This window comes from Macaca nemestrina, chromosome 9, assembly GCF_043159975.1.
Source record: "Macaca nemestrina isolate mMacNem1 chromosome 9, mMacNem.hap1, whole genome shotgun sequence".
Taxonomy (NCBI): Eukaryota; Metazoa; Chordata; class Mammalia; order Primates; family Cercopithecidae; genus Macaca; species Macaca nemestrina.
In genome coordinates, this window is record NC_092133.1 from 64,357,203 (window position 1) to 64,384,489 (window position 27,287).

The 27,287-nt window shown below is 41.5% G+C and overlaps 1 protein-coding gene and 1 long non-coding RNA gene across 6 annotated transcripts in view; one reads left to right on the forward strand and one right to left on the reverse strand.

The window, feature by feature from the left end:
* The window catches only part of LOC105466129 (myopalladin), a 140,269-nt gene that overhangs the window by 73,999 nt on the left and 38,983 nt on the right, over window positions 1-27,287 (forward strand). For all 5 annotated transcript variants that reach the window (XM_011715115.3, XM_011715113.3, XM_011715112.3 and 2 more), the window contains 6 exons: window positions 2,261-2,375; window positions 3,937-4,008; window positions 12,676-12,817; window positions 15,930-15,953; window positions 19,807-19,923; window positions 20,400-20,772. In XM_011715115.3, the coding sequence (XP_011713417.2) occupies window positions 2,261-2,375; window positions 3,937-4,008; window positions 12,676-12,817; window positions 15,930-15,953; window positions 19,807-19,923; window positions 20,400-20,772 (843 nt within the window). The remainder of the gene's footprint in view (window positions 1-2,260; window positions 2,376-3,936; window positions 4,009-12,675; window positions 12,818-15,929; window positions 15,954-19,806; window positions 19,924-20,399; window positions 20,773-27,287) is intronic.
* On the reverse strand, window positions 494-27,221 carry LOC105466128 (uncharacterized). The gene is made up of 5 exons (XR_977978.3): window positions 27,140-27,221; window positions 12,265-12,427; window positions 10,231-10,279; window positions 2,500-2,574; window positions 494-635 (listed from the first exon to the last, which is right to left on the reverse strand). It is a non-coding gene; the product is annotated as an uncharacterized lncRNA (long non-coding RNA).

Below are 27,287 nucleotides of genomic sequence, written 5' to 3' on the forward strand. Positions count from 1 at the left end.
AGAAAACAAAAATCAAACACGAAACAAGCAGCAACATTTAAAAAAAATCTTAACATGGCGTACATACAAAGCCTTATTCAGTAGAGCATCAACCAAGTTTTTCTATCCCCTCCTCCCTTCCCCACCTCAGGCTGTCTACATTGTTGACATCTCACCCAAGTCATGTATAGTTCCTCTTCACTCCTTCGTTCAAGCTATTCACTTTGCTAGGATTGCCCTATCTTCTCTGTCTAGCAAACTCTTATTTATCTTACAAAACCCAGTCTAAATGTTCTTTCTCTTTGAACTCTGTAATAAACTTCTCCCCTATTGCACAAGCATCACTCCTTCCTTGTGACTTCCATAATGTGTTACAAACCTAAGGGGTATGAATTTTGATCTATAAACTTAAATAAGCAAGAAATATCCCATTTGTTTATTTGCACTAAATCTACTTGTAGTTGTTGGGATTTAGCCTCAGGTGTGTATCATAGAGACTCAAATTAACTGTGACTTAAATGAAACAGGTATTTATTTCATATTTACATACAAATCTGAATTTGGTGGGTAAAATGACTCCACATTCCACTAGGTTCCTGTCTGCTTCCTGTTTTCTGCTTTATCTCAGGCTGAGATGTTGCCCTCATCTTCTTAGGCTAAAATAGAAAGAAATAAAGGCTTGTCAGCCTTTTAAGGTCATCTGTCTTAAAATACATATACCACTATCCCAAATATCCCATAACCAGAAAGTACTCATGTGGCAACACCTAGCTGCAGTGAATGTGGGATATGTAGTCTTTATTTGGAGCAACCACGTAAAGAAATCAGGTATTCAATTATTGTAGAAGAAGAAAACAGATGCTTTGGACACACTGATTGGCTTTGCATCAGCACATCATTCTGTTTGAGACCAGATGATGCCTGGTTGGGGAAAACATTCAGTCTGGTATTGAGTGTCACTTTCCCCCTCACAGTTTTACAATGAGCCATAGAGAGAGAGAGCAGTTTTGGAGCAAGCACCATTCTAAACACATTACATGAATTATCTCATTTAATCCTCACAAAACCCTATGAGATAAGAATTTTGTATTACTTATTTGTTTGTTTTGAGACACAGTGTTGTCTGTTGCCCAGGCTAGAGTGCTGTGGTGCAAGGTCAGTTCACTGCAACCTCTGCCACCCAGGTTCAAATGATTCTCCCACCTCAGCCTCCCAAGAAGCTGGAATTACAGGCGCACGCCACCATGCCTGGTTAATTTTTTTGTATTTTTAGTAGAGATGGGGTTTCGCCATATTGGCCAGGCTGGTCTCGAACTCTTGGCCTCAAGTGATCCACCCACTTCAACCTCCCAGAGTGCTAGTATTATAGGTGTGAGACACCGTGCCCCCTACAGGAATTATTATTTCCCCATTTTAGAGATGAGGAAGTTGAGGCAAAAAGATATAACCCCTAGACCAAAGGAAAGCCCTCTGTCTTCAGTTATCTATCCATGGGTTACAGGTGAGAGACCCATGTCCCAAATTCCAAGTTCCCTTCAAGCCCAGAGCTTGTTGCTTTCTGACATGTGTAATTACTGATATCTTTAACAAGACTGGGAGTCCTTTACTGAGAGAGATGGCCTTCCCCTCTGGACGCAGTTTCTCCCTGGGGTCAGGTTCTCTGGCAAGATCCACAGACCTCTGTCTCTTCCATAGCAAAACTAAAATAATCTCCCCTCTGCAGCCTTCTCAAGAATACTTGCTGGCTCTCTTGCCCTTCAAATACTCTCTTTAATTTGTATAAACTTGAAGAGCTTGTTGACTTTATGCCATTTCTGCTTTTTGTCATGCCAAATTCTCAAAGGTTAAGTTTTATATGTATGAGACCCTGTCTTGGATAAGAGGTATAGATTTACAAAGCCTGGCCTCTTACTTGAAATGGGAGGGGGAGGGAAACTACCGAGGGTAACAACAAAACGAATCTCAAAAAATTACCTTCTGCACGTGGTTCCGTCACCGCATTTGTCTTGGATCTCAGTTAACTGTTAATATGTTTGACTCCCTGGCTACACTGAGAACAACGGCCCAAGGACAGGAATAGTGTCTTATTCATTTTCGTGTTTGCATTGCCTAACAAAGTGTGTAGTAAAAATGCCCTTGGTCAATGTTTGTAAAATATCATCAAATCAAGATTTTTATTACACTCATCTGTAAGCAGTGATGCCATTACTAGTTTTCCTAAAATAATTTTCACGAAGAGTGATAGGTCTGTTTTATAATCTGTATTTTAATAATTTCTCAGAATCCAGAAGCCAAATGAGGTGTCATCTCCTCCCACTACCTCTGCAGCCATTCCTCCGGCAGTACCCCAAGCCCAGCATTTGGTGGCCCAACCTGGTGTGGCAACCATCCAGCAGGTACAAGAATCTAAGTGAAACACAAGTGCCGTCCACTGTGACAGACAGGCATGGTGACCATGACCATCTTGCATGGCATGATCCGTGTTCTTCTCAGGTGCAACTCCATCATCAGGATAATCACCTTGTATTTCTGGTGTTTGAGAGCAGTGGTTCCTGTTGCTTTGGGAACATATTCTCGGGCTTCATAGGCAAATTTCTGAGGAAAAGAAATGCTTTACAAATTAGTCCCTGGCTTTTCAGCTTTCTAAAGGGTGCTGATTACATATGCAGTGAGCTGCCAGCTCTCAGACTGGCCTAGAACAAACACCCTATATCATAAAACCTGATTCGTTTCATGAAGCTGCAGAGAATTCTACTTTCTAAGATGAAGCAAGCATGTAGTTATTTTTTAGAAAACAGCAAAGGCTCTCATCCTTCAAGTTAATAATAGTGATATATGCTTATTGTAAAAACAATTTAAAAATACAGAAGTATGCCAGGTGTGGTGGCTCACACCTGTGATCTCAGCACTCTGGGAGACCAAGGTGGGAAGACTGCTTGAGTCCAGGAGTTTGAGACCAGTCTGGGCAACATAGCGAGACCCTATCTCTAAAAAAAAGAGAAAAAAATTAGCCAGGCCTAGTGGCATGCACCTATGGTCCCAGCTACTTGGGAGGCTGACATGGGAGGATCACTTGAGCCTGAGACGTCAAGGTGACAGTGACCTGTGATAGCATAGCTGCACTCCAGCCTGGGCAACAGAGTAAGACCCTGTCCTCCCACCCCCACAAAAAATGTATTAAGTAAAAAGCTTAGTCAAGGTTCTATTCCAGTGCCTTCACTCCTCAGAGGTATCTCATGTTAGTAGTTTCTAGTGGGTAGTTCCAGGCATTGTCTATGCATATAGAATACATATATGTATGCATAGACTTTAAAACATATGAAGTCATACTACCTATACTTATAACATGTTATTGATATATTTCTTATATATATATATATATTCTTTTCTATTTTTGAAAAAATTATTTGTAGAGATGAGGTCTCACTGTGTTGCCCAGGCTGATCTTGAACTCCTGGCCTCAAGCCATCCTCTCACCTCAGCCTTTCAAAGTGCTAGAATTACAGCTGTGAGCCACCACACCCAGCCTGATATAGTTCTTTATTGATGATCAATATATTTAAATATATCTATCTACAACCTTTTTGTAAAAATTATCCAACCCAGTTAGTAGTGCAGAGGAGTCAAGTTTTAGTTCTAATCCACTGGTCTTCAAACTGTGATCTTTGTAGCCCCAGGGGTTCTATGGAGCCTCTTTGGAGGTTTAGGGTTAATGACATAGATCCATAGATGTATATGTGAAGGGGTGCCATGGGGATAGACAGCACATATTTTATAGCCACTATGACCTAAAGAGAAATAGAGTCAGTTCAGTCTAAAATTTGACATTGTTAATTCTGCATCAGTTTTTTGGTTTGGGATGCATTTCATATGCCAAATTATATAGGTTTGTTATGTCTCACTGTCCATCTAATAATCTTAGTAACAATGCATCTACTGTTGGTTCCCTTCTACCAGTGTCAGAGCCCCACCAATTACTTGCAAGGATTGGATGGAAAACCTATCATTGCAGCTCCTGTGTTTACAAAGGTAATAAAAATATTACTGCTTTCTGTCATGGCTTTAAAGATACCACAGCACCCAAAGTTATAGGATACAAGATTTATTCATTTTTATCTCAGGATTTGGTCTTATATATGTACAGTATAGGGTTTGTGGTTGTTTTGGTAGTTACTACAGTATCGTTTCAAGTCCCAGATTTCTAATAACAGTTTTAGTAATGAGAGAAATGTCTTTCCCTCTTACCACACTGATCTCTGTGGCCATTACACAACTGTTCAACATAGGAGCCGCCCCTAGAGGTCAAGTGATAAATTTCTAGTCACATATTACTCCAAAGGTTTCTCTGAATTTTTAGAAAAATTCAATTACAGGTACTTGGCTTAGGTGCTCAAGGAGATGGAGTTAAATGCTCTTAGGGGGTTTAACATAAAGCCTCCCTCCCTCTAGGACAAAGAGCTTTCTTTTTCTATTCCATAGTATCAACTATTGAGGTGGCATCAAATTCTGAGTCTCATATTCTTTGTACTTAACACTAGAAAATTTAGTCAAGCACATTCATTTACAAATGAAAAACCAAGGGAGGGCCAGAGAGGTGAAGCCATGTAGCCAATGTCATAGATCCAGTTAGTGCCAAAATCAGGACTACAAACAAGTTCTCCCAATTCTCAGACTGTCAGACTGTGTTTATATGTTACCCAATCCAGTGAGTGTGAAGGTAAAAAAATTGAGTCACATTGGATTTTATGGTATTATGAAGACCAAATAGGCCGAATCTATGCCTGGATTTACAGTTTATTGTTTGTATGAACACCAAACTTAGGCCCAGATATATTTTATCCTCTTTCAAGTATACTTTGGTTTAGAGCAGTGGTTCTCAATCATGGTTAATTTTGTCCTCCAGAGTCATTGGCAATGTCTGGAGACACTTTTGTTGTCACAATTCGGGGGTTGCATTCCTGGCATCCAGGAATGGTGCTAAACATCCTATAACACATAGGATGACAGCTCCCCACAACAAAAATAGTCTAGCTCAAAATGTCAACAGTGTTGAAACTGAGAAATCCTGGTATGAGCAAAATGGGAAAAATGGGCTATTTTTCTAGTGAGTACTGATCCTTAAAGGAAGAGCTAAATCCACAACTTCTACAGAAGCATCTGTTTCATGGGAGTTCTGCTGTATCAGATCATTCAAGATGGTTTTCCAAAACCAGAGTGGAGTCTAGAGCGAACAAACCATATTTACCAATATCCATATCAGTTAGGCAAACATTCTTATGTGAAACAAGAGGCCTCTCAATTTTTCAAGTTCATTTCATAACCTGCGTTTGAGATTTTAGCTTTACTATTTTCAAAGTCTTGAAGTAGGAGAGCAATATGTTGTGATTTGGCGGATGCAAGACTTTGATGAGGAGTTCTAGGTGGACCTTTATGTGGGGGGTGTATGTGTGTTTGTAACACAGCTAAGAGAGCTACTTCTTATTGTCTCTTATCGTCATTGCTAAGTCATCTAACCTTAAAACAGGGATTAAGTGCCACAGACACTTTAATTTATCATGCCAGTTTGTCACACCTTAGAGACAGTGCTGACTCTTCAAAGGCAGCTAAACCACGAGATAGTTTATACTCAGGCTCAGCTAGTCTCCCCCTCTCTTCCCTTCCTCAACTCCGTCTGCCCAGACAGACAGGTGACATCAGAGGAATATCAGGTGATACAGCCACTCAATTTCAAATCTTCCTAGGTACTGATATCTTCCCTGCATCTATGTCCATGAAAAGGGTCCAACTCTGTAAAATAGTTAGAAGAGATTTATTCTCAGCCAAATATGAATGACCATGGCCTGTGACAGAGCCCTCAGGAGATTCTGAGAACATGTGCCAAAGGTGGTCAGGGTACAGCTTGGTTTTATATCTTTAGGGAGACATGAGACATCTATCCGTACATGTAAGATGTACATTGATTTGGTCTGGAAAGGCAGGACAACTGGAAGTGAGGCCTTCCAAGTCAGAGGCAGATTCAAATTTTTTTTGATTGGCAATTGGTTGAAAGAGTTATTAACAATAGAAAGGAATGTCTGGATTAGGGTTGTAGAGACCAAGGTTTTATCATGCAGCAGAAGCCTCCAGGAGCAGGCTTCAGAGAATAAATTGTAAATTTTTTTTATCAGATCTTATCAGACTTACAAAATCTGTTCTATCAGTAATTCCAGGAGGTATAATGAGGCATGTCCCCTTCCCATCATGACCTGAACTAGTTTTCAGGTTAGCTTCAGAATGCCCTTGCTGAGAGGAGGGGTCCATTCAGATGGTAGGGGGCAGGCAGGGGAGGGTGCGGAGCGGGTGTGCGCTAAGAATTTCGTTTTTGGTTTACCCGTATCACCTAGAGCATACCTCTGGCACGTTTATCATGACAGTAAAGCTGTTTACCTTTCGATCTCTCGTGTTCACCTTGAAGACTGTCTCTAATATCTAGATAGGAGTCCATAGAGGCAACAATAGGTAAAAAGTTGTTATTATTTTGAAAAGTCCAATAGGACTTTAACATTTATTTATTTATTTGTTTGTTTGTTTGTTTGTTTGTTTGTTTTTTGAGATGGAGTTTCACTCTTGTTGCCCAGGGTGAAGTGCAATGGCGTGATCTTGGCTCACTGCAACCTCCGCCTCCCGGGTTTAAGCGATTCTCCTGCCTCAGCCTCCCAAGTAGCTGGAATTACAGGCCTCCACCACCATGCCCGGCTAATCTTTTGTATTTTTAGTAGACATTAGGTTTCACCATGTTGATCAGGCTGGTCTCAAACTCCTGACCTCAGATCCGCTCGCCTCAGCCTCCCAAAGTGCTGGGATTACAAGCATGAGCCACTGCACCCGACTAACATTTATTTTATTTTATTTTATTTTAGACAGAGTCTCCCTTTGTCACCCAGGCTGGAATGCAGTGGCATGATCTTGGCTCAGTGCAACCTATACCTCCTGAGTTCAAGCAATTCTCATGTCTCAGCCTCCCGAATAGCTGGGACTATAGGTGTGTGCCACCACACCTGGCTAATTTTTGTATTTTTAGTAGAGACAGGGTTTCACCATGTTGCCCTGGCTGGTCTGGAACTCCGACCTCAGGTGATCTGCCCGCTCAGCCTCCCAAAGTGTTGGGATTACAGCCGTGAGCCACGGTACCCAGCCACATTTGTTCTGTACATTTAATTTTCATGAGCTGATTAGAGCCACAGATTGAGCTGCCTTTGTATGGCGACTCTGATTAGCTCCTTCTATTACTAATTAGATGCTCTGATTGGCAGATACATATACTTTTGATAAATGAAAATAGGAAAATGAATTAATCATTAACATATTTTGTTTGTGAGATAAAATCTCTAAAAGAAATAGCTTCATGGTGGGAAAATGGTCCTTAGTACACAGACCCAAACCCTGACGAGGTTTTCTCAGCCTCATCAGGATATGTGCTTTTGCCTCCATAAATGGGATAAGGATTGTTCAGGCATTGGGCACTAGGATAGGCAGTGGCTCAGATTCCAGAAAGACTTATCAGCAATGATGTGCTTGCGTTAGTTTCCGTCAGTGAGGGCAGGATTGAGGTCATAGTCACTGCCAGTGTCATTAGCAAATTTCTGAGTCAGAGCCACCAGTGATGGATGGTATCATGTGGCTATGAGCCATGATAACAGATGATTTGCATATGTTTGTTTGGCTTACTCCTGCTCTATTTACTTGTTTAGGGACTTCTGGCATTCCAGTCCCTATGACTCACTTTCTATACTGCCCAACAAAGCGTTTCTTTGCCAGTCGTGGCAAGAGGCCACTTTTTTTTTTTTTTTTTGAAGAAACGCTTAGAGAGCAGAGTTTTATTTAACTCCTTCCTCTGCTGGTGACAGCGAAGTATTTATCTTCTTTTTTAAAAAGTTAAAATGAAAAGGAGGGTTGCCCAGCAAAACAGTGGTAGAATTTAAGAGTGGACTATGGGATTCCAAAACTAGTTCACTACTCATAGGTGATGTTTTTAAACATACCTATGTTTTTAAATGCTCTTTAACTGTGGATAGAGATAGGTTATCCTCCATCCTCTACGCAGTATCAAAAATACTTTCGCTCTGTTTATGCGGGGAAAACAGCACTCACACTTCTTGAGTGTGAAGGGAGGTCGATGATCAAATTAGAATCTTACTCCTATCACTGCTCCCACCCCAGCAGCAGCTGCTCTGGCAGGCTTTCAAGGCTGCAGCAGCCCTGGCCCCAGCTGCTTCAGCAGTAATTTGAAGAGTGCAAGGGGGCAGGGGAAGTGAGAATTTGAAAAAGAGCACTTCATTATATAACAGCAAAGGCAGGAAACCCTGAAATAACTGGGCCAGTAGTGGAATCCAGATTTCTGGAGTTCATGGGCCCCTCTCCACAGTCAATCAATTCTGGAGACTTTTCTTACTCAAAGATTGCATGGGGCACTTGTGACAGTCAAGGGGCAAAAGAGCTTTCAATCAAACAGTTCTTTATCAGCACAAATCACTTTGATCTAACTCCATCCTAAAGCACTGTGCACTTGCAGCATCTTCCAAGGTGCAAAATTATCAACTAATTTAAAAACAAATAAAATGGCAAAATGAACCTTGTAGCTGACATCTTTTAACCAATAAGGCAGATGCTCTTTCTCAAGGATGTCCCAGCATTATGTTTGTGGTTATAGATCTACTAAGCAAGAACTATATCCTTTCAACTCACATTTATAGCAGTGGGCATGGTGCTTGGCACAAAGCAGGCACACATTTATTCTGTGACAAATAACTTCCACTTCAGGCCAGGCACGGTGGCTCACAACTGTAATTCCAGCACTCTAGGAGGTTGAGGCAGGAGGATCACTTGAGGCCAAGAGTTCGAGACCAACCTGACCAAGATGATGAAACCCTGTCTCTAACTAAAAACACAAAAATTAGCCAGGCGTGGTCGCACTCGCCTATGGTCCAGCTACTTGGGAGGTTGAGGCAGGAGAATCACTTGAACCCAGGAAGTGGAGGCTGCAGTGACCTGAGATCATACCACTGCACTCCAGCCTGGGTGACAGAGTGAGACTCCATCTCAAAAAACAAAACAAAACAAAAAAACCCTTCCATTTCAGCTAAGAAGAAATTATTATTTTCATTACTTTGTGACTTCAGAGTGTCTTTAGGAAGAATAGAGAAAAAAAGTAAAATGTCAAATGGCCATGGAAGAAGACATGCTTCCCAAGTCTCTATGTTGTCAAGTCACCCTACAAAGAATGTCCTCCCAGATGACCAGTTTAGTGATGACACACAAGATAGATTTGCACTTTGAATACTGCATACCTGAGGAAGTTGTAGATCTTTGGTTATAATGACTTTAGTCCAGATTCATAATTCCTAGAAAAGACTAACTTAATCTTTGCTAGTTGGAGACTGTTTGTCTCATTTGTTGTCAGTGAAGCTGAAATGAATATGATCAAGTCTGTACACCCCATGCCATTAGTAACAAACAGCCTAAGACCTACTGCCATGATGAACGTGATGTCAGCTACACTATGTTCTAATAGTGTAACTGGTTTGGATCCTGATCTGTGGCAATATGAGCCAGCTCTTTCTCATGAAACTTTGTAGAAAAGCAGCTTTCAGCAATAACAACCATCATCATCCTTATAACTATGACTCTTAACAGTTTTCTAAGTGGCTTGTGAGATGACCCTCTGTTAAGAGTCATAGTTTTCATTCCTTCTTGAGGCAAACCAGTTAGAAAACCAAACCAAACATCAAAAAAGGTGGTGGTGGCAGAAGGGGTTGAGTAAATGAAACAGTACATTCACAGCAGAATGAGGTCAATCTAATATGCTCTGACATGGCCTAAAGTTCAGCTCAGATGTATGAGCCAGTTCTCAATCTGCAGAGGTTACACGAAAGCCCTGCTTGCAAAAGGATCTCTTTGAGAAAATATGGTGCTCACAATTTAAACCATCAGTTGGTTGTTATTCATTTGACATCAAAGGCCAAGACTTGTGTTCTATTCACGAGCCCAGCCTACTTATGTGAGATACTACAGTGTATGGAGTGGGCCTCCTAATGTCTGTGATGGAGGCTCATTCCAGTGTGGCACATCATCAATACTCAGTAAAGGAATGAAAACTTTATTGTGTATAAGCTCCAGGAAAGTGTCTAAGTGCCATTAAAGTTTTCAGTGGGTCCCAAAGCTCCCATTTGAGCACACAATTTGCTCAGAGGTCAGGGTGGAGGACATACTCACCAGTTTGCCGGGAGCACCCAAAATTCACTGATGTTTCCTGTTTTCCGTTCTTGTCATTAGTAGATGTTTTGGGAAGACAAAGAATAATTAAATTTTTCGGTCAAATAGTTCTTTATTAATTCAGAAACCACTCGGTGCTAATCCCATGCTGAATTACTTCAGCAAACAAATTTGGGACCTCAGAAAAAACAAAACACTAGCATTGAACTACAGCGCCCCCTGGCTGTCACAATTATCAATGCATAACACCCCTGCGGTGAAAGTCTCTTACGCAGCTAATGCTATGTGGTTTTCCCCAGCCCCATATTCTCCTTAGACAAATGCTATTAAGTACGATAGGACCAAGTACAGAATATCATAAGTTGTTCAGACAAGAACTGTAAAAAATAACGAAATATTTGGGCCGGGCGCGGTGGCTCAAGCCTGTAATCCCAGCACTTTGGGAGGCCGAGACGGGCGGATCACGAGGTCAGGAGATCGAGACCATCCTGGCGAACACGGTGAAACCCCGTCTCTACTAAAAAAAAAAATACAAAAAACTAGCCGGGCGAGGTGGCGGGCGCCTGTAGTCCCAGCTACATAGGAGGCTGAGGCAGGAGAATGGCGTAAACCCGGGAGGCGGAGCTTGCAGTGAGCTGAGATCCGGCCACTGCGCTCCAGCCCCGGCGACAGAGCGAGACTCCATCTCAAAAAAAAAAAAAAAAAAAAAAGAAATATTTGTAACAGCGAATGACAAAAGAGAAAAAACGATTGACTTTCCCCTTCTCTGAAGCAAGAGCCAGTATTTCCTAAAAGCAGGTCCAAAAATTGTAATAATAGAAAGCCATGCAGCATTTGTTGCTTACAGAGTTTTTGGAGGAAGTTTAATTATAACCTTTTTATGCTTACAGTCTTTGGGCCAAATGAAAAACAAAAATATGCCAATACATGTGCCAAAGAAACATTTCATAATCACATGAATTGCCCACTACAGAAAAGAATGTATGGTTTTCAGCTCACAAATCATGATGAATAAGAAACTAGTTGTGAAAAAACGTGCATTTTATTATCTTCTAGAGTCTAGTACAGTATACAGTGATATCTTACAATTCAAAGTGGTCTCCGTAAACCTTTTATTGTGGGAGTGTGGAAAAGCATTTAATGATTCCTTTGCAAATTTACAACATATTTCACAATGACATAGGACTGTATGTGTGACTAGGATTTTATAAAGACTGTGATTGTTTTTATTCCGCAATGGATTAGTGAGGCTATCCTGTAAAGACCACTTAAGGAAATCAAAATGGCAAAGTGAAAAAAATTTCCAGGACTGCAGAATGTAAACAAGGCAAAGCTAGGAAGACAGAACCAGTTACTTGGGCCATATAACCCTTCCATATTATGAGCAGCCACATTCTTTTGTGGACTAATACATCACTCCTATGTTGAACACATCTAGTAGATACTCACTGCAGATTTAAAGATTATTATTATTTCTAGAAATCAAACACAACTTGGGCATTTAAGAACAGAGGTACTGAGGCCGGGTGCGGCAGCTCAAGCCTGTAGTCCCAGCACTTTGGGAGGCCAAGGCGGGTGGATCGCTTGAGCCCAGAAGTTCGACACCAGACTGGGCAACATGGCAAAACCTTGTCTCTATCAAAAAAAAAAAAAAAAAAAAAATTCCGGGCGTGGTGACCTGTGCCTTTAGTCCCAACTATTCAGGAGGCTGAGGTGAGAGGATCGCTTGAGGCTGGGAGGTTGAAGCTGCAGTTAGCAATGATCACAACACTGCACAACAGCCTGGGAAAGAGAGTGAGACCCTGTCTCAGAAAAAAAAAAAAAAAAAAACCCACCAAAAAAAAAAAAAAAAAACCCAAACCAAAACAACAACAAAAAACCACCCCAAAGATACTGTATTAAAAGTAGCTACATTACTCAAAATGTCTTGCCTAATATTTAATAAATTTACTTAGCATTGATAGAGAGAGAAAGGAAAACAATAGTGAGGGAAAAGCTTTATATGGGTTCAGATGATTCTGTCTTCAAACCTACTTTCGGGATGTGAGGGCGATCTGGCTGCGACATCTGTCACCCCATTGACAGTCAGAATTAATTCAGCTGATCCGGCTGGCTATGTGGGTGTCCTCTTCCTCCCTCCCTGCTCCATGTGCATCCCTCCTGAAGCTGTGCACTCAGTGGAAGAAGATGACCATACCTGATATAGGAGGACCGGTCTTCCGTCAGGGACATAGGAGTAGCCGCGCTCCCCTGCTAGAACCTCCAAACAAGCTCTCAAAACTACTTTTGAATGCACATCCACAGAACTGAAGCTGCTAGAGATATAGATGCTTTGGAGAAAAATCCAGATTTGGAGATGGCATCTTTTTCTAAAATTCAACGCTGGGACTAGATTACAAAAATGTGTACTTTTTGGTTCTAACTACATTCTTCTTATCATTATAGATGCTACAAAATTTGTCAGCTTCTGAGGGTCAGCTGGTTGTCTTTGAATGCAGAGTAAAAGGAGCTCCATCTCCTAAGGTTGAGTGGTATAGAGAAGGGACTTTAATAGAAGATTCTCCAGATTTTAGGATTTTACAGAAAAGTAAGTTAATTTAAATTATTTTCTGATATTTTATTTTTATGAAATTATTGTATGCACTTATTTTTATAACTTTTTAACAACTAACTAAAAATATAATCAAAAGAATAAAATAAAAAACACCTGTAGTCATACTCCTGTTAATATTTCAGTGTATGTTCTCCAAGAAATTTTCCATGCATAGTTTTTAGAGAAAATCATCATATTCTTTTTTTGTAAATTGATTATTTACTCAACATTTAATGAATGCCTTTCAATGTCAATAAACACAGAGCCTCCTTACTTTTTTTTTTTTTTAGATGGAATCTCACTCTGTCACCCAGGCTGGAGTGCAGTGGTGCGATCTCGGCTCACTGCAACCTCCACCTCCTCGGTTCAAGCGATTCTCCCGCCTCAGCCTCCCCAGTAGCTGTGAATATCTACAGTTACTGCCCTGGAATAAATTTCTAGCACGAGAATTGCTGCTGTAAATTTACCTTTTTAAGGCTTTTAAAATGTGTTGCCAAAATGCCACCCCAAAGGGTTGAACTAAATTTAGGATGATCACACAATTAATCAGTCGAACTGAGACCCTTTGGGGGAGTGAAAGAGGATGCTATTAATAATTATGCAGGGATCCCAGGCATAAACTAGGTCTGTCCCAGTTGAACTGGGACACACGTCGCCCTAGCTATATCCTACTACAACCAACAATACATGGGAATGCCTTTCGTCTCACACCTTCACTGTTTAACCATTTTATTAAAAATCTTCACTAACTTTACAGGCCAAAAATGGGAACAATTGTTTTAATCTGCACTTCACTAATTAAATCTGGGATTAAACTTTTCTTTTTCGTGTTTACCTAGGTCTTTGTATTTCTTTATTTCACATTGGGTTCTTGCTCTTTTTTATTGTAAGAATTATTTAGAAATTTACATGGTTAGTTCTTCTTTTCTTATCGCACCATGCTTTCACCTTGTCATGCAGTGCTTTCTCCTTGACCCATTTCAGCCATAAACTACATTGCAACATACTTGCTTTTTAAAAAATATGTTTTATTAACTATGTAGAACAATCTATTATAGAAAAACTTGGGAAAGAAATTTGCTAAAATGTTGGCAGTCTTTCTCTGGGCAGTGAGTCTAGGGTCGATTGTTTTACTTCCTTTTGCATTTCTGTATTTTTTTAGTTTCTCCATAATGAACATGTATAACTTTTGTTTATTTATTTATTTTTACATTGAATAATAAAAATTTTACAATTTACCATGTACAACATGATGTTTTGAAATATATATACATTGTGTAATGGCTAAGTTGAGCTAATGAACATATATATTACCTCACACACATCATTTTTTGTGGTGAGTTACTTGCTTTTTTCTTAATCTTTTTCTGCCTATCACAAAATAGTAGTCCTTAGATCAGTGTGACATAGGAATCAGTGCTACTGTCAGGTTTTACTGGCAGTAGCAGCAACAATAATATATTCTGAATACCATTTAAACTGAGAGATGCCAGGCACAGTGGCTTATACCTGTAATCCCAGGCCTTTGGGAGGCCAAGGCAGACGGATCATTTGAGGTCAGTAGTTTGAGACCAGCCTGGCCAACATGGTGAAACCGTGTTTCTACCGAAAAAAAACAAAACAAAACAAACAAAGAAAGAAAAACCAAAAACTCAGCCGGGTGTGGTGACATGCACCTGTAGTCCCAGCTACTCTGAAGGTTGAGGCAGGAGAATCACTTGAACCCAGGAGACAGAGTTGCAGTGAGCTGAGATCGCGCCACTGCATTCCAGCCTGAGCAACAGAGTGAGCCCTTATCTCAAAACAAAACAAAACAAACAAACAAAAAGCAAACAAACAAAAAAAAACAGAGAGAGAAAAAATCTTCAATGGGTTTACCAGTGAAGAAGATTAAAACTAAATTCAACAACTACTTTTTGAGTGTTGGCAATTCAATATCAATCAAACACCTATATTCAGTACCACCGGGGGCATTTTCATGAAGCCCAAAGAATTTTAAGGTAAGAACCTACTCCTGGCTGGGCATGGTGGCTCACACCTTTTAATCCCAGCACTTTGGGAGGCCGAGGCAGGCGGATCACGTGAGGCCAGAAGTTTGAGACCAGCCTGGCCAATATGGTGAAACCCCATCTCTACTAAAAATACAAAAATGAGCCAAGTGTGGTGACAGGCACCTGTAGTCCTAGTTACTCAGGAGCCTGAGGCAGGAGAATCACTTGAATCCAGGAGGCGGAGGTTGCAGTGAGCCAAGATCTTGCCACTGTACTCCAGCCTGGGCAACAAAGCGAGACTTTATCTCAAAAAAAAAAAAAAAAAACCTACTCTTGAAAAAGCTATGATCTATCCTGAGGCTCTTAATCTTAGAAACCTCAGAGCAGGAGGTATAGTGTACATTTTATTAGAATATCAGAGCCCAAAGCCAAGAACAATCTCTCAATCTTCACAAACCTTTTTCAGGTAAGGCTGAATGAGTGCCAATAAAAGCAAGTCATTTCTGAAATAGAGCTAACTCGGAAACTTCCTTGGCTAAGGTTTATGTACTCCAAGTGAAGCCCAGATTTATTTCAAGAGGAAGCAATATCATTTAATTGTTGCTGTTGGGCAAGGCGTGGTGGCTCATGCCTGTAATCCCAGCACTTTGGGAGGCTGAGGCAGGCAGATCACCTGAGGTCAGGAGTTCGAGACTAGCCTGGTCAACACAATGAAACCCTGTCTCTACTAAAAATACAAAAATGAGCCTGTCGTGGTGGCACATGCCTGTAATTCCAGCTACTTGGGAGGCTAAAGCAGGAGAATTGCTTGAACCCAGGAGGCAGAGGTTGCAGTGAGACAAGATCGTGCCATTGCACTCGAGCCTGGGCAACAAGAGTGAAACTCAGTCTCAAAAAAAAAAAACAACAAAAAAACAGTTTTTGCTCTTTTGCTGCCTTTCTGTAATATCCATCCTACCCCGTTAAGGTCATCTTACTCAATATTGTCACATAATCTTATTGTATCACTCCTGAGTGTGCAAGAGACTGTGAAATTCTACAGGAGGCTTCTGATGAACATGTAGTTTCTCAGTAAAATAAATGCTCAGAATCTTTTACTTTTCTTTTTCTTTTAGAACCTCGATCCATGGCAGAGCCAGGTAAAGATGATTTCAACTTTAATTCATTAGTATATGAGTGATTTTATATATGTAAGAATGCATAATGAAGTTACACTGAGATGAATAAAAAGTGAAAAATAAAGTTTTAGGAAAAATACAAAAATTAGCCAGGCATGGTGGTGCATGTCTGTAATCCCAGTTACTTGGGAGGCTGAAGCAGGAGAATCGCTTGAGCTTGGGAGGTGGAGGTTGCAGTGAGCCAAGATTGTGACACTACAATCCAGCCCGGGTGACAGAACAAGCGTCTGTTCTAAAAAAAAAAAAAAAAAAAAAAAAAAAAAGCCATCCAAATGAACTATAGCTATTATTGTAGGAGGAGAGGAGGGGACCATGTGCAAATCTGGAATATATATTTAATACCTCATATGAATGCAGTTGGTTCTTGGTCATTGAGAAGTGTTTCTTGGTTATTGAGAAGTGTTTCTTTTCCTCCATAAATGGCCGCCATTTGAGCCCCCTCAAAACTAGGCAAAGCAATTTTTATAATGCTAGGTGAATTTCAGTTCCATAGCCTAGGTATTTCAAAACTTATGCATCATCAGATTTTGCAGCTTGCAGAGATTCGGTAAAATATCTGTGATGTGATTCGATTTAGTTGGGAGGATACTAAGATGAAATACAAGTGACAGTAGGCGAACTTAGAAAGTTCAAGTCACTCACAAAACAGGGCAAAAACATCCGAAGGTGCTCTCTGTGCCACCCAGAAAAATCAGATTGTATTTGCAACCCTGTTAGAGAAAGCTGGTTTGTGATCTCATTACTATAATTCTCTCTTCAGGCTGGGCATAGTGGCCCACACCTGTAATTCCAGCAGTTTGGGAGGCTGAGTGGATTCCAGCACGGGTGGATCACCTGAGGTTGGGAGTTCGAGACCAGCCTGGCCAATATACATACAACCCCATCTCTACTAAATTTACAAAAATTAGCCGGGCTAGGATTTTTAAGGGTTTTGGAGTGGACTGAAGAGCGGAGATCACTGGTTGGTTGAGAAGTGCAGGGTGAAGTCATGGGACGGGAAGATGAAGAAGCCATGTTCTCATTGCTGATCTCGATCCTCTGTGGGGGTCTTCAAACTAGTTGCTGGAATTCATGGTCTGAAAAAATGTCTTAAGAGATCCTTAAACAAAAGCCTTATGAGGCTGGGCACAGTAGCTCACACCTGTGATCCCAACACTTTGGTGGGAGGACCGCTTGAGCACACAAGTTAAAGACCAGCCTGGGCAATATAGTGAGACTCCCACCTCTACAAAAACTTAAAAATTAGCCAGGCATGGTGGTGTTTATGTCTGTGGTCCCAGCTACTCAGGAGACTTAGGTGGGAGGATCACTCAAACCTGGGAGGTAGAGGCTGCAGTGAGCCGAAATTATGCCTCTACACTTCAGCCTGGGCAACAGAGCAAGACCTTGTCTCAAAAAAAATAGAAGCCTTACGATTCTAATGTGAGAAATCCTGTCTATAGAGGCTGGGCACGGTGGCTCACGCCTGTAATCCCAGCACTTTGGGAGGCCGAGGCAGGCAGATCATGATGTCAGGGGATCAAGACCATCCTGGCTGACATGGTGAAACCCCATCTCTACTTAAAAAAATCCAAAAAATTAGCCAGGCGTGGTGGCAGGTGCCTGTAGTCCCGGCTACTCGGGAGGCTGAGGTGAGAGAATGGTGTGAACCTGGGAGGCAGAGCTTGCAGTGAGCCAAGATCACGCCACTGCACTCCAGCCTGGGCGACAGAGCGAGACTCCATCTCAAAAAATAAATAAATAAATAAATAAAATCCTGTCTATAGGAACAATGGGGATGCAAATCAATTCTTAAATAGTCTTATGATCCTAATGTCAGAAATCCTATCTATAGGAACAAGCGGATGCAGAAGGTCAGGATCTAGTGCTGTATGACTTTAAGTGACAAAGAAAGTGGGTCAAAGTGCAGGCTGATTAACGCTTAACTATATTTCTGTCCCGAACCGAGCATGCAATTCTTGTCAACCCTGTGGTGATGGTTTCAATATCACACTGACTGGAATTGTGTGTCTCAACTACCACTTAACAAGAATAGAGTTAGCTTGACTGGCTTAGACCAGTCATGATTTACCACCTGAGGCTGAGAGGGGCCAGCTTTCTTTGAAACATATGACCACTCCAAGTAGAGTAGACAACGCCAAAGTTCTATCAACAAGGAGGTAGGAGGAGGAAGAGTTACTGAGTAGGTACTTGCCTTGGTCCACTGTGTGCTGCTGTAACAGAATACCTGAAACTAGGTGATTTTTAATAAGGAACAGGGATTTATTTCTTACAGTTCTGGAGGCTGGAAAGCCCAAGATCAAGGGACCTGCATCTGGTGAGGGCCTTCATGCTGTGTCATTCCATGGCAGAAGGCAGAAGGGCAAGCAAGCAAGTGCACAAGAGAAGGGAGGGAGAGAGGGGGCCACTCTTACTTCCATGACGAATCCACTCCTATGATAACAACATTTATCCATTTATTAGGGCAGAGGCATCATGACGTAAACACCTCCCTTGAGGCTCCACATCCCAACACTGAAACACTGGGAATTGTTTCCAGCACATGAATATTGGGGGACACGTTCAAACAGCAATACTCAATACTGCCTGCCATGCCCCCCTGGCCAGATTTCCTAGAAATGGTCTAGTTAATTCAATTCAATTATCGTGAAGCACTGAGATGCCTGCCAAGTTTCTCCTAATGCAACTGTTTTTTAATAATTTTGTTTTTAATGTCATTTCTATGGAGTGATAACTGGAGGTTTATGCTACTGTCTTATACCTCCTCTTTATTAGCTGTCAAGGAATATCTAACTTTAATAATTTTGGATGGTAGTCATGTGGTTCTATGTGGGAATTACCTCTGTAGTTATTCACAGAGGATCATTGTTCACAGTGTATCAGAGTAATCCATAAGATTTACCATAGTAATACAAAAGTAGAAATGCCATTCACTCTTCTTTCACCCAGAATTTCAAGTTACTCTATCAGTTCATTACTACTAGTAAAGCAAAATATTTGCTGTCCAATTTTAAATTGTGGTCCTTTTTTAAAATAATCTTACTGCAAAAGTTCCCCAGGGAAATAGTGAGAGACCTAGGTTTAGAAAATGTTTTATTAGTTCTTTAATTTCACAGAAATTTCCTTTTCCTTTGACTCCTAGTTTGTTTTTGTGATTTTTAAAAAGTTTATTGTCATTCATTTCTATTTTTGCCATCTGTACTGATGACATAAGAATAGAAGATTATCTGAGAATCCATAATATGTAACAATTTTTACAAAATCCCCTTGTCAGGTCGGGCGTGGTGGCTCACGCCTGTAATCCCAGCACTTTGGGAGGCCGAGGCAGGCAGATCACTTGAAGTCAGGAGTTCAAGACCAGCCTGTCAACATGGTGAAACCCCATCTCTACTAAAAAGACAAAAATTAGCAAGTGGCACACGCCTGTAATCCCAGCTACTCGGGAGGCTGAGGCAGGAGAATCGCTTGAACCTGGGAAGTGAAGGATGCAGTGAGCCGAGATCTTGCCACTGTCCTCCAGCCTGGGTGACAGAGCGAGACTCCGTCTATTAAAAAAAAAAAAAAAAAAAAAAAAAAATTCCCCCTGTCAATGCTAGGCCTGTCTGCATGGAGTTATTGTTTCTACATTATTTGACTCATTTTGCCTACTAATCAGTCAATTCAATCAAATAATTGTTTTGACCAATTGTTTTCAAAGAATTAATATAACCAGCTTCTTATATTGACTTTGTAGAATCATCATCTGATACCAGTAAATTCTATAATTCTATTTTCATAATTAAGTCAGTAACCATTCTGTTTCACTGGGATATAGAGGAGATTTGCACCTTGGTCATTGCTGAGGTGTTTGCAGAAGATTCTGGGTGCTTCACATGTACTGCAAGCAACAAATACGGCACAGTGTCAAGCATTGCACAGCTGCACGTGAGAGGTAAGGACCCTTTAATGCCAGAATAGTTTAGCCTGTGACTTGAGTGTGAATATGCAGACTTTGTGTTACCATTCCTTACTCTTTTTCATACGAAGCTGGCTTGGCTGTCCCAAAAAGTTTTGAATTATTGAGGAAAATGTTCTTGAACAGTGTCCAATTTTCAATTTCTTATTGCACTTACAGCCACCACCCCAGTTACCCTGCTGTCGTCATTATATTTCCTAAGAGAACATCTCCTCAATAAATTTCTAAATTTCTTTCCAAAGGGGTATTTATACTTTAAATTTAGTATTTTATTTTTAATTTAATTTTTTTCCTGTATCCTTACCATTCTTTAATGCCCCGATGATGATCTGTTTTTGACAAGCATTTCCCATTCATACATTCATCTGGTGTGAACACTTTCCCATTTGTGCACATGCCCCAGTTCAGGCTTACAGTGGCTGACAACTCAGGTCCTGTTATTGTCCTTTCAGGAAATGAGGACCTCAGCAACAACGGGTCTCTTCACTCAGCCAACTCCACCACCAACCTGGCTGCTATTGAGCCACAGCCCTCCCTACCCCACTCAGAGCCTCCATCTGTGGAACAACCCCCCAAACCCAAACTCGAGGGAGTTCTGGTGAACCACAATGAGCCCCGGTCCAGCTCCAGGATTGGGCTTCGTGTGCACTTCAACCTGCCTGAAGATGACAAAGGAAGTGAAGCATCCTCTGAGGCTGGCGTGGTGACCACCAGACAGACCAGGCCTGATTCTTTCCAGGAGAGGTTCAACGGACAGGCAACAAAAATCCCAGAGCCTTCTTCCCCCGTCAAAGAGCCCCCTCCAGTTCTGGCCAAACCCAAACTGTAAGTAAAAAGTAGGATGAATAACCAGGAGCTTCTGTGATCTTTTCTTGAGTCTGATCTTAAAAATAATGGAACTCAGCTAGGCACAGTTGCTCACACCTGTAATCCTAGCACTTTGGGAGACCGAGGCAGGAGGATCGCTTGAGCCCAGGAATTTGAGACCAGCCTGGGAAAAATAGTGAGACCCCTGTCTCTAAAAGAAAAAATTTAAAGTAAAAAAATTAGCAGGCATGGTGGTGCATAGTTATAGTCCTAGCTACTTGGGAGACAGAGGCAGGAGGATCACTTGAGTCTAGGAGTTTCAGGCTACAGTGACCTGTGATTGTGCCACTGTACCCCAGCCTGGGTGACAGAGCAAGACTTGTCCAGGAAAAAAAAAAAAAAAAAAAAAAAAAAGATGGAACCAAAAAGGGGAATTCCCAAATGAGAAAATACACATTAAATGTTTTGCCAAATGTACATCCTTACATCAGTAGAAGCATACTATCACTATTATCCTTAATTAATATTCTACCTCCAAGCAATGTTGCACTTAAACTAATTCAGAAACATTTGTCTGACATTCTGACATTAGAGGCCCCAGGTAAAACACTTCTGTGCTTCTCTTATAAAGATGTTTTTTGTGTCTAATCGTCTTTACAGTCTGTAATTTCATCCTTATATTTCTCATTTCTGCTTCAATTTAAGCTTCTGTAGTCATTATAGAAAAGCTATTTAGTATTTGTTAGATAGTTCCTAGCTGCTGCTGGATAAATATAGTAGGATAAAGAAGTGGTCATGATTTTCTGACTCAACTCAGAAGCCTACTGTGGTTGTTGTCCTGACTCTCTAGAAAGCCATGTTGCAATCACCGCCGGGCGCGGTGGCTCACGCCTGTAATCCCAGCACTTTGGGAGGCCGAGGCGGGCAGATCACAAGATCAGGAGATCAAGACCATCCTGGCTAACACGGTGAAACCCCGTCTCTACTAAAAATACAAAAAAATTAGCCCGGCATGGTGGTGGGTGCCTGTAGTCCCAGCTACTCGGGAGGCTGAGGCAGGAGAATGGCGTGAACCCAAGAGGTGGAGCTTGCAGCGAGCCGAGATCGCACCACTGCACTCCAGCCTGGGTGACAGAGCGAGACTCGGTCTCAAAAGAAAAAAGAAAAAGAAAGCCGTGTTGCAATGTTCAAAATGTCCATCCACAACATAGCAAATATAGGGCATGATATTGCTATTATTTCCCGTTTCATCCACACATCAAATTCATAAAAAATTGTTTCTAATTACAAAAAACCTTTAAATATCAACATCAAAATCTACAGCACCAGTGCACCCACTGTGGGTTGCTCATCACCATGAGATGTTCACTGGAAGCCATTCGTGTTTAGTTTATATTCTTCTCATCACTGTATATGGCAAAATTCTGGACATAAGATTCAATGTTGTGAAACATGCCTCTAAGCAAGTCACATCCAGAAATGTCTCAGTCCCCTCAAAGTCCTGTCAGTCACAGGAAACAGGAATCCACTAAAAGTAAAAAGAGGGGAAGAGGTTACTGCAGGGATATAGGCAGAAATTGGTAAGCCAAACACAACCAAGCCCTGCAGGAGAAGAACTAGAGTGGTGGGAGCTGGGCCTCTTCACCTGTCATCTCAGGATCACAGGTCAGTCCAGCCTCTGTCTGCTGGAGCTTGTGCGGCTGGTTCGCCCTCCATCTACGTGAGCATCTCCTTGTTTCCTCTTTACTTATCTGGTCCATTCTTCTCTCTTTGAAGACCCATCAGTTCATAAGTGGCCCATCATGGCCATGTCCCCATTCCACATCATAATCTGTGTCAAGTACCACTGTTAACTAAATCAGTCTCAGCAGTTCAACTCCCAATTCTAGTTGGTCCAGGCTGGTCAGGTGACCTCCTGCCCCCTCCCCCAGTACACTCAACTGTTAGAGGATTTATGTTTGGAAGAAACTGTAGGTGGGAGAAGTTCTCAGAGAAGGGAGTTACAGGGAACAGGTAACCCCAAACAACCTCCTGGGGAATTGCCTCCTTTGTAGGACTGTCTCTTCCCCAGTAACAGTTTTAGGGGCCGTTATATAGTATGATGGAAAAATAAAATTCTGCCAACATATTTAAAGAGGTTTATTCTAAGTCAATATGAGTGACTACGACCCAGGGAAACACAGTCTCCAGAGGTCCAGAGAAAGTGCACTCAAGGCAGTCAGGTTGCAGTTTGGTTTTATGCATTTCAGGAAGACAAGAATTACAGGTAAAATCATAAATCAATACAAGAAGATAAACATTGGTTTGGCCCCAAAAGGCAGGACGTCTCAAAGCAGGGACTTACCAGTCATAGGTGGGGCTGGGGATTCTGTGGTTGGCAATTGAAAGAGTTAAGTTTTGTCTGAAAACTTGGAGTCAGTAGAAAGGAATGTTTAAGTTAAAATAAGGGAGTCTGCTGTTTGTCATGTGATGCCATGCCAGAGTCGGGATGAAAAGAAAACCACCATACACTGGGTCAAAAAGGCGTGTTTCAAATTAGCCAGGTGTGGTGGCGTGTGCCTTTAATCCCAGCTACTCAGGAGGCTGAGGTGAGAGAATTGCTTGAACGCAGGAGGCAGAGGTTGCAATGAACTGAGATTGCGCCATTGCACTCCAGCCTGGGTGACAGAATGAGATTCTTTCTTAAAAAAAAAAAAAAAAAAAAAAAAAAAAAAAGACCTGTTTCATGAGATTGGCTATGGCTTGTTTTGGAAGTGACTTTCCCTAGGTCCCTTAGGATAGGATTTGAGCATGGAAAAAGGTCAGAGTTCAGTCCTCAGGTATGTCAGTTAGGATTAAGTTGAGCTTCATGTTGCAGACAACCCAAACTAACAGGGTTTAAATAGTTGAGGGTTTATTTCCTCTCATATAAAGAAAGTAGACAGGGAATCTGGAGCTATGAATGTTTGTTCCATGGTCATTAAGAATCCAGTCTCCTTCTGTCTTTCTGCTCTGCCATCCCAAACACTGGCTTTTTCTCCAGGTCCCCTCATGGTCCAAGACAGCTGATGGTGGTCAAGTCATCACATCTACAAAGTGCTGGGATTACAGGTGTGAGCCACTCCACCTAGACATCACTCTTGATGTTAGAATCTCTTCTAAGGAGACTTCTTAGAGGTTTCAACCAAAATCTTCTGCTTCTGCCTCTTTGGCCAGAATTTAGGCAGATGGGACACTAGTTGCAAAGGAGGTTGGAAGTACAGTCTTTAGCTGCACATATTGCCACCATAAACAAAATCGGGTTCTTTTACAAGGGGGGAATTAAGTAGACAGCAGTGTCTGCCACATGAGACTTCCAATTAACATAAGACGTCTCTCTAATAAATCATGTAGTGACACCCTCTAGAAACATAGTTCTCGGCACTATGTAATTCTTTAATATTCTTTGCCTTCCTTAAGTTTTCTCTTGTGTATATATATGTTTACATTAGTATAGATATGAATATATATATTCACCACACTCACACATACACACACCCTTTGTAAATCTACATGCCTACAACCTTTTCTTACTAGTTTTAACCTCATTGGTTTAACCTCACACATTTTGCATTAAAATATATTGACTCAGTCTTCTCAAGGATACAATTTTCTGCTTGTTCCTTCAATTTGCTATTCATTTGGAAAATAGAGCTAAAGTAGATTTTAAAATTGCAACAGAAAGGGAAGCTGTCATTTTTAAACCTTGTATCATCAAAGCCTGACTTTGAAATTTCAGATTGAATATTAAGCTGTCTAGAGCAGTGATTCGTTATCCTGGCCACACTCTAGAATAAAATTTGGAGCTTTAAAAAAATATTTATGCCTTCCATCTCAATTGAATCAGATTATTTTAATGTGCAGCCAGTTTGGAAACCACTGGTCTAGAGTTAGAGAAACAACCCCGGCTGGGCACAGTGGCTCACATCTGTAATCCCAGCACTTTAGGAGGCTAAGGCAGGTGGATAACTTGAGGTCAGGAGTTCTAGACTACCCTGGCAAACATGGTGAAACCCCATCTCTACTAAAAATGCAAAAATTAGCCAGGCATAGTGGCGCGTGCCTGTCATCCCAGCTACTCAGGTGGCTGAGGCAGAAGAATCATTTGAACGTAGGAGGCAGAGGTTGCAGTGAACTGAGATTATGCCACTGCACTCCAGCCTGGGTGACAGAGCAAGATTCTGTCTCAAAAAGAGATAAAAAAGAAAAAGAAAGAAATAACCCTGAGTTGCAACTCTTCCCCACTCCCTACCACCCACCCGCTACACCCAGGAAAACACAATAATTAACATTTAAAAGTGAGATAAATGTCAGACAAAAGTCAGAATGTACTAGGAAAGCCTATGCTTTGGGGCCAAGTGTTTCTTTAGGGCAGCGGTTCTCAGTCCTGGATGACTGTGAGAATCACCTGGGGCCTTGTGGTAGGCAGACCCACCACATCAGCATCACCTGGAAGCTTGGTTGGAATGCAGACTCCCAGGCCCCACCCCACACCTGCCGAATCAGAAACTCTAGGGATGGGGGCCAGAAACCTATGTTTTAACAGGCCCTCCAGAGGATTCTGAGGCCCAGTAAAGTTTGAGAACGACTGACCTACATTTGAAAAGATAATAATAACTGTCTGAATTCCATTGCAGGTAAATTAACTGAGCAGGTGCCTAAATCAGCAAGGTTCATTTGTCTTTTACAGTCTCCAGGTGATTCAAATGTGCAACCAGCACAGTGACTGCTGCTAAAACCATAACAGATTTACTCAGAACTAGTTTTCCAAGTCAGTGATGCACTGGCAAATGTTTAATGACTGACAGGGGAGAGAAAGCCCTGATTTTTAGCATTTGCGCCAATTTCAAGCTACTAAGAGAAAGTCATCGAATGGGTGGTTGAAATGAGATGTGCACTATCTGTTCTTCAAAGCCAGTGAACTGGCTCCAGCACACACTGCCAGAAATTGTCGTTGCCAAAACTGTTTTCAAAAGCACTTGATACAGTATCTCAAGTTTGTTGTCTGGCATTTTATCTTAAGAATTCAAAATCCTTAATAATTTCTTTTGTATTCCTTATAATGCAGAGTCTCTGTGTCCCAAAAGCAACACATATTTCCAAAGAACATAAAACCGGCCAGGCGCAGTGGCGCATGCCTGTATTTCTAGCAATTTGGGAGGCCAAGGCGGGCAAATTGCTTGAGCTCAGGTGTTTGAGACCAGCCTGGGCAACATGACGAGACCCCCAACTCTACAAAAAATACAAAAATTGGCGGGGCCAGGAGGTGCGCACCTGTGGTCCCAGCTACTTGGGACGCTAAGGCAGGAGGATCACTTGAACTCAGGAGGTCGGGGCTACAGTGAGCCGTGATTGTGCCACTGCACTCCAGTCTAGGTGACAGAGTAAGACTGCCTAAAATAATTAAATAAATAAAAATAAAATGAAGATCATATAATTAGTGGTCCTGAAGCACTGTGATCCCACATATGGGTCTTCCTGTGGTTACTCATTCAAGAGTAGATTCTCCTAAACATCAAAGTTTGGCAGCCTTAATGACTTTATGCATATATGATTTTAAGACATTTTCATTACACTTTGTTAAAAAAGAACTCTGTCATGAAGAGAAATTTAATAGACCACTGAATTCAACACACCATTGAATTCAACGGACCATTAAGGCAAATCATGTGATGCCTCTGTGACACAGGTTCTGTAAATGGAGAAACTGTTTCCAGTTTGATCTTTCTCCTTTTAGGAACCATAAAAGTCTAAGGCAAGGTTTATAATCAGGGTGAGCATATAATCATCATTCAAATTAGGACATTTCTGAGAGTGAAAGTGAATTCTATTAATAATGATGTCAGGGCCGGGCACGGTGGCTCGCGCCTGTGATCCTACCAGTTTGGGAGTCCAAGACGGGCAGATCATTTGAGGTCAGGAGATCAAGACCAGTCTAGCTAAAATGGTGAAACCCTGTCTCTACTAAAAATACAAAATTTAGCCGGGCATGGTGGCACACACCTGTGGTCCCAGCTACTTGGGAGGCTGAAGCACAAGAATCGCTTGAACCCAGGAGGCAGAGGTTGCAGTGAGCTGAGATCGCACCACTGCACTCCAGCCTGGGCAACAGAGTAAGACTCTGTCTCAAAACCAAAACCAAAAACTAAAACAAAAATAATGATGCCAGGAAAAGATGTTAAACCAGGACCTTCCTGAATGTGTCGGGACATATGGTCACCTTATCTATAAAGGTTTGTTATCACAAGAGAATGAGAAACCCCTCTGAGACACATCTGGCTTCTTTGTTAAGGTCTGCTCTAAAACAAGGCAGAGTGGAGAATACAGCATGTTCTTATGGAGAATTCGGCCCTTTTCAGTAACTCACACTTGTGTGTAGCTCAGTGCCTTCTGTTCTCCAGCTGGGATACTTTCCGCTGGTCATCAGAACTTTGAGCACTGCCTACAAGAGAAACATTGTCTCTGTTTCTCTTTTCCAATTTATAAACTCTTTGTTGCACAACTCAAAGGTCACA